Here is a 13,883-nt window from a genome sequence, read left to right on the forward strand (position 1 = left end):
CACAACAAAAAATGTCAAAACATGGTCACGGTCACTCATCTCTTTTCATCTATGGCTTTATTGAATAATATATAATGATGAATATTATACATAATCGAAATATCGATTATTTTAAACCGCAACTGAACGACTTTAATAATAATCGATCGTTGGGTAGGATACGATATCAGAATTATTTTGTATGAGGTTCTAACTAAGAGGTGTTCCATCTAATTATATATATGCAGTATTTTGCGAACGTGAATAGAAGCCTCTAAGTAAGAATATCATCTTATTACTTGCGTAAAGTTATAGTTTGCAATAAAAAATACACTTTAAATTACATGCGGTAAGTTTCAGACTGTTTTGATCATGTCATATATGACACTTTCTTACCATAATATCGATTGTATTTTCGAATTGGCTTAAACTTCAAGGGATTTAAGAAATTTTTTTATTTATATTTTATTTATTTTATACAGGGTGCAGCAAAACAAACAGTGAAGTTTTGAAGGGATATGAAAAAAAAACGGCACAACTTACAGAAATGGGGTTTATTTTATTTTATTCAGTACATCATACCGTTTCCGTAAAGATGATGGCCCCAAGCAGCGATACATTGACGAAGACGATTTCTAAAGTTTTCGGTCGCATTCTGGCGCATCCCTACGGATGTAGAGGTATAATGGCAATTTCCTCCCAAATTCGATCCTTGAGTTCTTCCAAGGTGTGAGGCCGAGGATTAAAAATATTTTCCTTAATACCCCGCATACCCTTTTTCTACCGATATATAACAAGTTTATAGTTAATTCCTTAAGTTTTTAAGTTCCGAAAAAATTATATGTTATTTTTGAAGATAATTTCTTTACATTTGTTATGCCGAAACTAGAATTATATAAAATACCCTGGATGGTAAAAAATCGCAAAGTAAGCTCCGAAAATATTTAAAAACACGTTTTGTTCTCTTATTTAAGATGTTATAGGCACGAAAAAAATCACAGTGTATCTTTAAATACAACAAAAGCATTTGTCAAGAGATTTTTGCTCTATTTCAAACGAATCGTGTTTTATAAAATATTTTCACAGCAAGCCTGTTTATTCCAATCGTTTTGAATATTAGCGCGCTCTCTCTAACATTCTGATTTACATAAATCCCTTTTAAACAATCGTCATTCGCCGCCCAGACGGCGAATGTCGATTGTTTACAAATGTATGATGTTAACAAATGTTAACATGCCCAGATTTTGACTTTCGAGTGATTTTATTAATTCATCGTCGGAGGTTCCATTTATCAGCCATTTTATAATTATAAGCGGATCGAGTTGCTTACCGTCAGTAACCGTCACAACTGTAATTTGTTCCTGAAGCCCTTTACTCAGCTCCGCCTTAAAATTATTTTTGTTCTGTAGTGAGGCTATTTTAAAAATTAGTTTGTCGCTGTTAGTTTTTTGCATCCCCGATACACCAATCCCAAGAGATCGAACACCAACATGCTTCTTTATCATTTCTTCCTCGGGCGTCCTCGCCGTCTTCTACCATTCACTTACACCTCTTACATTCTCCCCAAACTCCTTTTCATCGGTCATTACCATACTCCTAATTTGACTATACATATTATAAGTATTTGTTTCACTTGATCGCGCAATTTCTTCATCGGGCGTCCCCGAATTTTTCTACTTTTCAATTCTGTACATTAAAATACATTATATCGACTATAATTTGACTCCGTATGTCATTCCAGGGCAGAGATAATGCGTTAAGTCTTCCTCGGGCGTCCCCGACTTTTCTACCATTCTCTAATTTATACCACATTGTTATCTATTGTTAAAACAACAACATTATTTTGTCTAATTCGACTACGTGTATCATTTTTTTTTATTTTTTTATTCTTTATTTTGGCTTTCACCCATTAAGAGTGATCTTGGCCATACATTACAACATTTTTCTTATTAATAAATACAACAAATTACAGGATAAAATTGACATGATTGACAAAACAACATTGATAAAACAACATAACATAACATAACGTAACATAAATAAACCAAACATAACATAAACATAACATAACATAAATATAACATAACATAAACATAACATAAGCATAACATAACATACTTAACATAAACGGTACAGAGCTGGTAACAGTAGATTATCACAAAATTATAAAAATAGGAACTTGTGTACTTGTGTACAATATAAGTGGGCGCTTTTCGTTATTAAACCAAAGATTTTTCTAAAATTAGTAGCGTTTTTTAAAAATAGAATTATGAAATTGGCAATCTTATAAACAAACACAGCATATGGGAGTAAACAAATTTGATTATAAAACATAAAGATAAACATAACACAAACATACTATGAACATAACATAAACATATCATAACATAACATGCACATAACATGAACATAACATATCATAAACATAAACCTACCATAAACATAACATGGGTGTAACATAAACATAACTTAACAAAAACAATACAGAGCTGGTAATAATGGGTAATTACAAAATTATAAAAATAGGAACCTGTGCACAATAGTAGTGGGCATTTTTTTGTTATTTAAAAGAACAGATTTTTCCAAAATTAGAAGTATTATTTTTTTTTAAACAGTTCTATGATATGAATATAAACAAATACAATAAAAGAATCAAGAAAAATATACAAATGCATAAAGAATAGTGTTTTAACTCAGTCAAAATATGCAGAGTTGGGATTAGTAAAAATAGATGAAAATAGGAACCTGAACAAGTGAATACAAATGAAAGTGAAAGAAATTTGGTTTATATTTATTATTATGGTCAGATATTAAGGCCATTTTTATAAATAAATTTTGCCAAAAAATGGTAAATTTCAGGAGTGTTTAAACTAAGAAGGCAGGGAATACTGGTAGGCAATTTAATATCAAGTTTTACCAATTCATGCATGAAGTTTGGAAATTGGTCATTGATAGGATACTCAAAAAAATTATGGTCCAGAGTATCCTCTGACCCACAATCACAGTACGGCGAACTGACTATGTGGAACCTGGCAAGATGGCTAAGACAACAAGTGTGACCCAGCCGCATTCGGGTTAAGGAAGAAATATATTTTTTAGGCATGGTAGTGTATTTGTGAAACCAGGGCTTAACAGGAATAGAAGGTTGAATTAATGAGTACTGGTGACCTTTTATCAGAGAAGATTTTTTCCATTCAGAAGACCATTGGAGTTGGTACTTAATTTTTAGAATAGGGAAATGGTCTCTAACCGGAATAGGGATATCACTTAACGGACCATGGGCAGTGGCTTCCTTAGCAATATGATCAGCCATGTCATTCCCAGTAATACCGAGGTGTCCCGGTATCCAGGCTAGGACCACTGATGCATGAACCAGTGACATGGAATGCAGTAGGTTCCTGATCGAGCAGATTAGAGAGTCGCTACTGGAATTGAGTGGGGATGCGCTTATTTTTTGTAGTGAGCTAAGCGAGTCTGAAAGGATGAGTGCGTTTTTAATATTTAATGATTTGACGAGTTGAAGAGCTTCTATGATAGCTATGCATTCAGCAGAGAAAATGGAGCATTCTTTGGGAAGTTTGTGTGGGAAACACAATTTTCTGTGAGGAACATAGACACTGGCCCCGCAATGGGAGTCCTGACTGAGTTCGGAGCCATCTGTGAAAAAAATTATGTAATTTGGCCAGTTGTTTTCAATAATTGTGTTAAATTCTGCATTATTTAATTGAGTTGAGTTTTTAATGTTTTTTTTACTTATTCCTATAAATTGATGGACCTTCGGATAGAAAGTAAGGCTTTCATAGGGGTATGAGTATAAGGGAAGAGATTCATTGAGATAGGTGTTTGTAGATAAATCCAGGAAAGAGTTGTAGCAATCATAAAAAAGGGGAGGGGTATGATTTTTCCAAAAGTGATTTGAATTAACCTCATACTTTAAGGATTGAAGTATAGGAATCAAGGGATGGGATGTTATTGAACATGTTTTGTAAACATATTTTTCTGCTAGGCATCGCCTTCTTATATGTAAGGGAGGTTCGCAACATTCCACTTGCATTGCGTTGATTGGAGAAGATTTCATGGCTCCTAAGACAAGGCGAAGTGATTTTGACTGGATTTTATCTAATTTATGAGAATTTGAAGTGGACATTGGATCAAACAGACAAGATCCGTAATCGAGATGGCTTCGGATGAGGGCATTGTATAGAAGTTTTAATGAAGCTGGGTGGGATCCCCACCACACTCCTGCTAGGAATCTGAGGGGATTGATGTTGCTTTCACATTTTGTAACAACGTGATTTATATGAGAGTTCCAAGTAAGCTTGGAGTCCAAAAACATTCCAAGGAATTTAACTTCCTTCGAGATAGGGATCACTTCATCGCCAAATATTACCTGAATATCCGGAAGCTTTCGTCGACGAGTGAAGATGACAACTTTGCTTTTGGCAGGGGAAAGTTCAAGACCATTACTATTTAACCAAGCCAAGAGTTTTCTAAGAGCGTTGTTAATTGCTGATGCTGCGATGAAAAGATTGGCGGATATTTTGTAAAACGTTAAGTCGTCCGCATATTGGAGTATGTTGCACATAAAATGAATAGATTTTTCCAGATCGTATGTGTAAATATTATACAGTATCGGGCTTAAGACAGACCCTTGCGGGAGTCCTTTGAATATTTGTCTTATGTGGGGAGAGGATTCGGATCCATCTACAAAAACAGTTCTTTCGGAGAGCAAATTGATAATGAATTGAACCAATTTAGGAGGAATGCCAATCGCCAGTAACTTTTCTTTAAGAATGGGTATATTTACATTGTCGTATGCTCCACAGATGTCTAAAAATACTGCAATACAATATTCGTTTTTAGATAACGCTAATTTGACATCTGTAACAAGAGAGGAAAGGTTGTCAAGGGTACTTTTACCCTTTCTAAATCCAAACTGGGAAGGGGGAAGAATATGATTTTTCTCTACAAACCAGTCTAATCTATTCTTAATCATTCTTTCAGCTACTTTGCAAAGTGTTGAAGAGAGAGCAATCGGTCTGTAACTTGAGCCTAGACTTGGATCTTTGGTACTTTTGCAAATGGGAATGATTTTTTGAATTTTCCAGTCCGGGGGAATAATACCAGAGTCCAGAAAGATATTGATGAGAGAGAGAAAGTAGGAAAGGGAATCGTCATCAGTGTGGCGGATGAATATGTTCAAGATTTCGTCATTGCCCGGAGCTGAGTCTTTTAGGTCTTCCGTGGCTCTTTTTAACTCGTCTATGGAAAATGGAGCATCTAGCCAAGATGAAGAATTCGGGGAGTAAGATAAAACAGGCACTTCGTCAAGATTAGGTACATAAGGGGGAGCAATTTTGTTAAGAAAGTCAGAAATCCAAATACCAGAATTGTGAGATGACTTCGGCAGGGAAAAGGAAGACCTAAACCTGCGAATCATGGACCAAACCTCCCCCGCCGGAGTAGCAGGGGATATATTAGTGCAGAAATTACGCCAGCTGTTTTTTTTTTTTAAACGGAATGTACGTTTAGCAACAGCTTGGGCATTCTTGGCTTTCAAGAAATTTTCCATTGTCATCTGTTGGCAGTATATCTTATTGGCCGCTTTCCTCTCCTTCAGCACTCGTAGGCATTCTTCATCCCACCAGGGGGGAGGGTGAGCCTTCGTGCTTACAGGGGATGATTTGGGAATAGACTTGTCTGCAGATTTTAGAATGGAATCAGACCAAGATTTGTAAGAGGAGGTGCAGTTATCTGAAGAAGGGGTAGGCAGGGAAAGGGTGTGACCCTGGACAGATTCTCTAAAATGGCACCAGTCGGCTTTTTTTGTGATAAATTTTGGCTTTCTTTTAAAGAGGTTAGTATTTAACCCTTGAGCCAGATTTATAATAATTGGATAGTGGTCACTGCCGCAGGGGTCTGATGAAGTTCTCCAGGAAATTATTGGATATATACTTGGGGAACAAAGAGTTATATCCACCGCACTAGGGCTCTGCCCAGGTAGACTTAACCTTGTTGGGGATCCGTCATTTAGAAGGCACATGTTCAAAGAGTCCATAAGGTCAATTATTTTGATTCCTGAGGGATCCGTTGATGAAGAACCCCAGAGAGGGGAGTGGGCATTGAAGTCACCCAGAATGACCAGGGGAGAAGATATTTTTCTAAACATGTGGAACCATAATGAAATGTCAAATGGGGTAGAAGGGGGAATGTAGAGGGATACAAACGTAATATTAGAGACAGTAGCTGCCACTAACTGGAAGGATGAATCTGGGGGTTTAATGGAAATGGGGGTGAAGGACAGGGAGTTTTTGATTAGAAGGGCTGCACCACCCTTCCCATCAATGCGGTCGTCCCGCAGACATTGGTAGCCACTCACCTTGAAGAGCTGAGATGGTTTAAACCAAGTCTCAGAGATGGCAGCAATAGAAATTGTGTGTAATTGTAGAAGGCGGGTGAGGTCAGCCTTATTGGAGAGGGCGCTTCTACTATTCCACTGAAGAATCCCTGCTGTCAGGGCAGCCATTGGAAACAAGAGAATTTAAGGAGGAGAGTATAGAGGCAGCGTTGGACGGTAGGGAATTATTGTTATTAATTATAGAAATAAGTAACATGATGAGAGTTTGAATAATATCAGAATTGTCATTAGAAATAATGTTGTTTGAGGAATTGGGATTTGAATCAGGGATAAAGGAATTGCAGTTCAAAGAATTGGTGTTAGGAAAGACGGTATTTTGTGGAAATGGGGAGCTGATGTTACCATTTGGGAACAAGAGCTGGGAGTTATGGCCAAGATGATCATATCCGGGGGATTTAAGAGGACGAGAAGCAGATTTTGTCATTACAGTCTTCCTGTATGACGAGTTTGGAGGAATAATGTTTTGAGTTAACTGGGGTTGAGAGGCGACTTCAGCAAAAGATTTTTTAGAGGGAGCTATTATTTTAGAAGCGTGGAAGTATGATACGCTATTGGAAGCCATATAACTTTTAATGTTTTTTTGGCGTGAAAGTTCGGGGCAGGATGGATTTATGGCTGTGTGAGAGCCTGAGCAGTTGATGCAAGTAGGGGGGTTGGAAGGGGAGGGGCATTGCTCTGCTGACTTTCTGCACATTTAAAGCAGCGAGGAGAAGAACGACATGATTGCTTGGAATGGCCGAACCGACAACAGTTAAAGCACTGAATTGTCGGGTATGAATAAATTTCCACTGGGAGAGAGTTGTGGAAAAGGTACACGTGAGAGGGAAGAGATTGGCCTTCAAATGTAAGAACTACAGTTTGGGAGGGTTTCCAAACTATAGAATCGGAAGTTCTATCTTTATAATTCAGCCGCCTAGTCTTTAAAACTTTCCCCGAAGATGCTGGGATAATAAGTTCCGTGATGAGTTCTTCCTCGGATAGGTCTGTGGGGATACCTCTCACTAGACCCATGCGGGAGACATTAAATGAAGGGATGTAAGCCTTGTATTTTTTGGCAGAGAGATAGTCAATGGAATTTATAAATTTATTGGCATTGAGTGCAGTTGTGAACTCTACACAAATGCGGAATCTTCCTTCGGATCTGATACCACCTGGGGAAATGCCAAGTGGTTTTTTTCCAACAAATTTACCGAAATCAAGGGGATGCAGTGAGTGGCCTTGTGTGTTGTTTTGCACATACACGATGAAGGGGGCTTTTGCTGAAGTTGGGTACAGTGAAGCGAATGGAGGAGCGACAGTCTCTACAGGAACTGTAACCTGAGAAGATTCCTTTTTCGGAAGGACGCTAACTTTTCGTTTTTTGGGAGTAGAGGAATCAGTAATTATTTCAACCTCGCTAGCAATGTCACTATCAAAATTAACAGGGTCAGGATCAGGGGGGACGGGATCTGGTGGTTTTTTACCCATGGCAAAGGCCATTGGGGCAAAAGGAATGTATATTAATATAAAATAACACTTACTGGACTTGGTCAGCAATAAAGGCACTCAAAGAGGACAAAAAATATAGTTTTAACCGAAAAAAGGCAATAAAATTAGGTTTTTTCGTATTCGAACGGAAAAAAGACAAGTGAGTTCTTCAACTGTCAAAGTTCGAATCCCGTGTATCATTTCAATGCAGAGATAATAATATTTTTATAGCTACAGAGCTAACTGTAAATCGCCCCTGAGGTGATGTCTCACAAAAGCGGCGATATACAAATTTTCCAATAAATAAATACCATACTTACCTGGTAGGTCACTTGAGATTAACACTGTTTCATTGCTTATTAGCGAAATTTCGGATTCCAACTGGTCTTCGTTTTCGAGTTTCAAAAACGAAGAATAAGAAATTGGGCACGAAAATAGAAAAATAATTAATAATAAAAAATAACTTATTGCATAATTCCCATCTACGCCCAGTACGCATAAAACTATTGGTTTTAGGATAATATTTAGATCATTGACGAATTATGACATAATAATATAATTACATCAATGTAAAAGATGCATCAGTTTTTTTTTCAAAGTGTAAAACTTCACCACCAAGTTTTTGACATGATGTTTGTCGTTGTTTAATATATATACCTACATTATAATATATAATAACCCAACCTAAGAATCTCACCTATTTTGTGCATATTTTCCTTCTTCCTCGACATAAATAGTAGTCTCTTGTAGTTATTTTAAATGCGTGAAGAGGAGTAATGAAAGTTTACAAAAAAAAATTGTTTGTAGTTTGTAATTAAAAATCATGTTGATTAATCATCTTTCAAATTCCATTATCGTAATTCATTCCTGAACAGTGGGGTCGGAGTTCGCGATCGATTTGCTTGTTTGTCTATGGATTCTTCAGTGATGTGATGTCTAGGGAAATTTACCTAGATCTAGAGGAGAAAATATGTTTTAGGGAAAAGGGTTAGAGAATACAAAATTATGGCAAATTCTGGGGAAATATCGAATATTCTAGGGAAATTTAGATACAATCTGAGAAAAATTTGAAACATTCAAAATTTTTCGCGGAAACTTTTAGGCGAAACGCAATAGACACGAAAAAAATGTGGTGAATTATTTCATTCGAAATTCCCTAGAATAACTTTTCTTTTGTCAGTATAACTATTTTTTTCCTGAAAAACTCTAGCTACTCCTGGATTCGAAAAAATATTGTGGAATCCATTGCTGAGCGAGCAACAAATCCAATTCTGAAATCGAGGAAAATTTCGGTGTAAAATTTAGGGAAATAAAAATTTTGGGCACACCATCACTGCTTGCTTATGTCATGTTAAATTCCATGCGTGGAATTTATTTAGCTGTCAAACAAACTATCCCTGTCAATAATAAAATTAAATAATTCAACATTGTGAATAATATTTTCAGAATATAGTAAGATGGAGAATTACCATTTGACTACCGACTAAGACTACAATGGATACACATTTTGAAGTCCAAATCGAGCATTTTCTCTTGTTCTTGGTGTTTTGTTAAATCGCATTCGATAGTATTCGTTTACCGCGAAATACTTAGGATATGGATACTAAAATAAATATGCAGTCCGCCTGCCGAGCGTGCTTGCGTTCTTCGGGAGAGGGTGCATCGATTTTCGACATACACCAACATGATGTAAAGTTTAGTGAGATGTTGACCAGTTGCAGCGGAGTTTTAGTTTCCATCGAAGACAGTTATCCGAAGAATATTTGTCCGTCGTGCATTCTCGACCTATCGAATGTATGGAAATTTGTGAAAATGTGTCGGTCAACTGACGATTCATTGCGGAAAAATTACGGGAAATCGCAACACCAAAAAACATTTACAGAGATTGACAACCTCGAGGATTTAAAATTGGAAATTAAGGAAGAATATAATTTTCAGTCCATTAAAGCCGAATTTTCGTCCGATAACAATATGGAAGATTTAGACTCCGACTACAAAGTAGAGGAAGAAGTGGAAGTGAAACGTGTTCTCAGAGCGATGGCAAAAACAAATACATCAACGGGTAGAAAGAGATCAACAAACAAAGCTCACAAGACAGGCGCGAGCTTCTCTTGTTTGTTCTGCAGTTATGTTACAGAAACATCCGGTCGACTGAAGAAACATCGGATTCGAAACCATCCTGGGGCAGAACCCGGGGAGTTCCCGTGCAGAAGTTGCGGAAAGATATTCAAGAGGAAGAGCGACCTGGTTGTGCACGCACGCACACACTCGGGGGAGCGACCCTTCGCATGCCCACACTGTCCGCGCCGTTTCGCGCAGTCGGGCACGCTCAGCGAGCACCGGCGTCGCCACACCGGCGAGACGCCCTTTGCGTGCCCCCTCTGCCCGCGACTCTTCGCCTCGCGCTCCTCCTTCTGGCGGCACCGGCGCGTGCACTCGGGCGAACGGCCATACGCGTGCGAACGCTGCGGGGCCACTTTCTCGCACGCCAGCACGCTCAAGCACCACGCTCTGGTACACTCGGCCGAGCGCCCGCACTCCTGTCACCACTGCGGCCGCTCCACCAAGTCGCTCTATGCCATGCGTCAACACATGCTGACGCACGGGGAGAAGGCCTTCGTTTGCGAGCGCTGCGGTAAGAAGTTTTCACTGAAGAGTAATCTGGAAAGCCACATGAGAAAGATGCACTCGGCGGCAGCGGGGCGGTGCGCGCTGTGTCGCAAGGACACGTCCAACCTTCGGGAACACATGTTGCTGCACTCGGGCCTCACGCCTTACGCCTGCCCCGTGTGCGCACGCTCCTTCCGCCTCAAGAACAGCCTGTCCTTCCACGTGGCGCTGCACACCAACGCTCACAAGTACGCCTGCGCGGAAAAGGAGTGCGGCAAGGCCTTCCCCAAGCGCAACATGCTGGACTTCCACACGCGCAAGGTGCACTCCAACGAGACTCCTCACATCTGTCCGTATTGCTCCAAAGGATACTTTAGAACCAGCGATCTCTCTCGACACGTTAACTCCCAACACCCCCATGAAAGTTCTTTGGCAAAGTCAAAAATATAATTTTTTAAACTTTTTATTTATTAGAAAACTTATTATGCAGGTAACCGCATCCAATCAAATCTAGTCAAATATCTATAAATCAATAAACCTACCCTGCGCTAGCGATGGGCAGATGACACAGAAAGTTTTTTTAAATTTCTTATTTTTAGTTTGACAAAACTGATATGACTATTTGATCTTCTATGGGCATATAATCTATTCATGTATATAAATAAAATGTTTGTTTGTTCAAAATATACAATCTCCCAAAGTTCTTCACAGATTGCTTTGAAATTCGGACCCAATGTTGCATTTGAATATGTGTGTGTTTTTATATACCTACTTAGTGGAGCCCTCGCAATGCTTGGCTATTGCTAATGTCTTTCTCGGGTGCCTCCGACATCACCCACCATTCACGACTGTATACCACAATGTTTCTGTTAAAAAACTACATTCCATCGACTTTAATTCAACCCTGTATCTCCTTACAGTGCTGAGATATTGTGTTATATAGGGTGTCCCCGACTTTTTCACCCATTTAAATTTTTTTTTAATGTTTAAATGGTAACTCGAAAATAGCGCCACCTATCGGGTCCAAAACTATCCTATATTTCAAGCTGGAACCAACTATACATATTCAAAAAATTTAATTGAAATCGGTTGGGCGGTTTCGGAGATTAGCGTGTACGAATATGTGATTTCTATATATTATATAAATGCCACCTGTGACAGGTAAAAACATGCTTTTTTAAAAACAGCATCATCAGAATAATTAAAACATGCAAACCAAAGGTTCTGACCGCAATTTGAGAAAAATTTATGAAACTTTGTAATTTTTTTTATTAATTATTTTTATATGAAACGACAAAAAGTGAGGTAGCAGTAATGCTTATAATAAATTTGTCTAATAAAATATGTGGTTTTTTTTATTATCATTTTTCAGTAATTTTAGATCAGTGTTTAGATGAAAAAACGTAAGGTGAGCCATTTTCAAAACTTTTTTATGTTTGATTTAAAAATTTTAATATATCAAAAATTATATGTTCATGTTAATATATAACATATAGTAACATTTGAAAGCGTATTTCATCACCTTTTTTCATGAACAGTTTTTAGTTTTCGCAAACGTTCAGGGATATCCCGTTTATTTGGATTTTATTGAGAATTGTTGTTTTCCCACAAACAGTTCTCCAACTCGTCGTGGAAGGAGATTTTAAATAATAGGTCCTTTGTGATAAATCAGGGATTTATTAATACTTTGCATATTACAATGGTGACTCGATAGTCGACCTAACTAGGAGCTGGCTAAATGAGATCTGAAAACACCAAGTTTGTCTGGGAGCATTCTATCTGGTCCTGGTGACTACTGGCCACTAGCTGCCATCTTGCGGACTTCCAAGCAAGCTCTATGCACTGCCCTCTATGAGTGCACCTGTGAAGCTCTTACTTCCCAACAAGAAGTGAAATACATATAAATTTTCCGATTTTCTGACAGCCTCTTTAAGAAATATAACGGTCAATGTGTCAGAGGCCTGAAGGGTAAACTGATTTATTAAGAGAAATATTTCTATGATTTAAATAATCAATCATTTTGAAATGAAAATCCTGCTATGTTCAGCACATTTAAACAATGCACTAAGTTGGTAGCTGTTAGTTTATAATGCCATGCTGATTGCTGATGGTGTAAATGAGACGTGTAAGTTGTCTGTAAGTTTGTAACGCCATGCTGATTGCTGATGGTGTAAATGAGACGTGTAAGTTGTCTGTAAGTTTGTAACGCCATGCTGATTGCTGATGGTGTAAATGAGACGTGTAAGTTGTCTGTAAGTTTGTAATGCCATGCTGATTGCTGATGGTGTAAATGAGACATGTAAGTTGTTTGTAATGTCATGCTGATTGCTGATGGTGTAAATGAGACGTGTAAGTTGTCTGTAAGTTTGTAATGCCATGCTGATTGCTGATGGTGTAAATGAGACATGTAAGTTGTTTGTAATGTCATGCTGATTGCTGATGGTGTAAATGAGACGTGTAAGTTGTCTGTAAGTTTGTAATGCCATGCTGATTGCTGATGGTGTAAATGAGACATGTAAGTTGTTTGTAATGTCATGCTGATTGCTGATGGTGTAAATGAGACGTGTAAGTTGTCTGTAAGTTTGTAATGCCATGCTGATTGCTGATGGTGTAAATGAGACATGTAAGTTGTTTGTAATGCCATGCTGATTGCTGATGGTGTAAATGAGACGTGTAAGTTGTTTGTATGTTAGTAATGCCATGCTGATGGTGTAAACGATACACGCAAGCTATAGGAAATAGAAGTGCACCCAAATAGTTCCTGGTTGTGAATCGCAACCCCCAACTCCAATGGAAACAATCAAATCAATCGATTGCGGTTGGAATTAAGGAGATTTAATACAAAAATATTATGCTTTACACTTAGACAGTATATATCTAGGAGAATATGACCACCAAGTGCTCTGGGACCAGAGCATTTATTTTCACTCCCACCAACGAACTAGAAATTATAGAAATCATTTTAACATTAAAAAGTAGCCACTCTACAGGAATAGACAAAATCTCTAATCAACTTATTAAGCACCTAAAAGTTTTTATTGCGAAGGATCTCCTGCATAAACTTAAGCCTCCAATCTGGCATATTCCCAAACATGCTTCAATCATCCCCATATTCAAATCAGGTGACAAATCTTCCCTAAATAGTTACAGGTCAATTGAGCACAATTTCCAAAATCGTTGAAAAAGTAGTAAAACTAAAACCCCTCAAGTTTCTCGAGGATAATAAAATCCTAGCAAATAACCAGTATGGTTTCTGCAAAGAACATAGTACTGCAGATGCAATTGCAACCTTTACCAAACTGATATCTGATAACCTCGATAAAGGAACTTCTTTCTGTCTAAAGCCTTCGATACAATTTCACACTACATTCTTCTAAAAACACAGATTGGGATAGAAGTTACTGCCCTG

The 13,883-nt window shown here is 38.0% G+C and overlaps 1 protein-coding gene across 1 annotated transcript; it reads left to right on the plus strand.

Annotated features, from left to right (window-relative positions):
• Positions 1-9,220: 9,220 nt before the first annotated feature.
• LOC149415195 (zinc finger protein 711-like) lies at positions 9,221-11,760 on the plus strand. The gene has a single exon (XM_089642283.1). The coding sequence runs from the start codon at positions 9,461-9,463 to the stop codon at positions 10,922-10,924; it is 1,464 nt and encodes a 487-aa protein (XP_089498409.1). The 5' UTR covers positions 9,221-9,460; the 3' UTR covers positions 10,925-11,760.
• The last annotated feature ends 2,123 nt before the right edge of the window (positions 11,761-13,883 follow it).

The sequence above is a fragment of the Hesperophylax consimilis genome, chromosome 18 (genome assembly GCF_061612785.1).
Source record: "Hesperophylax consimilis isolate HC1 chromosome 18, BYU_Hcon_1.0, whole genome shotgun sequence".
Lineage (NCBI taxonomy): Eukaryota > Metazoa > Arthropoda > Insecta > Trichoptera > Limnephilidae > Hesperophylax > Hesperophylax consimilis.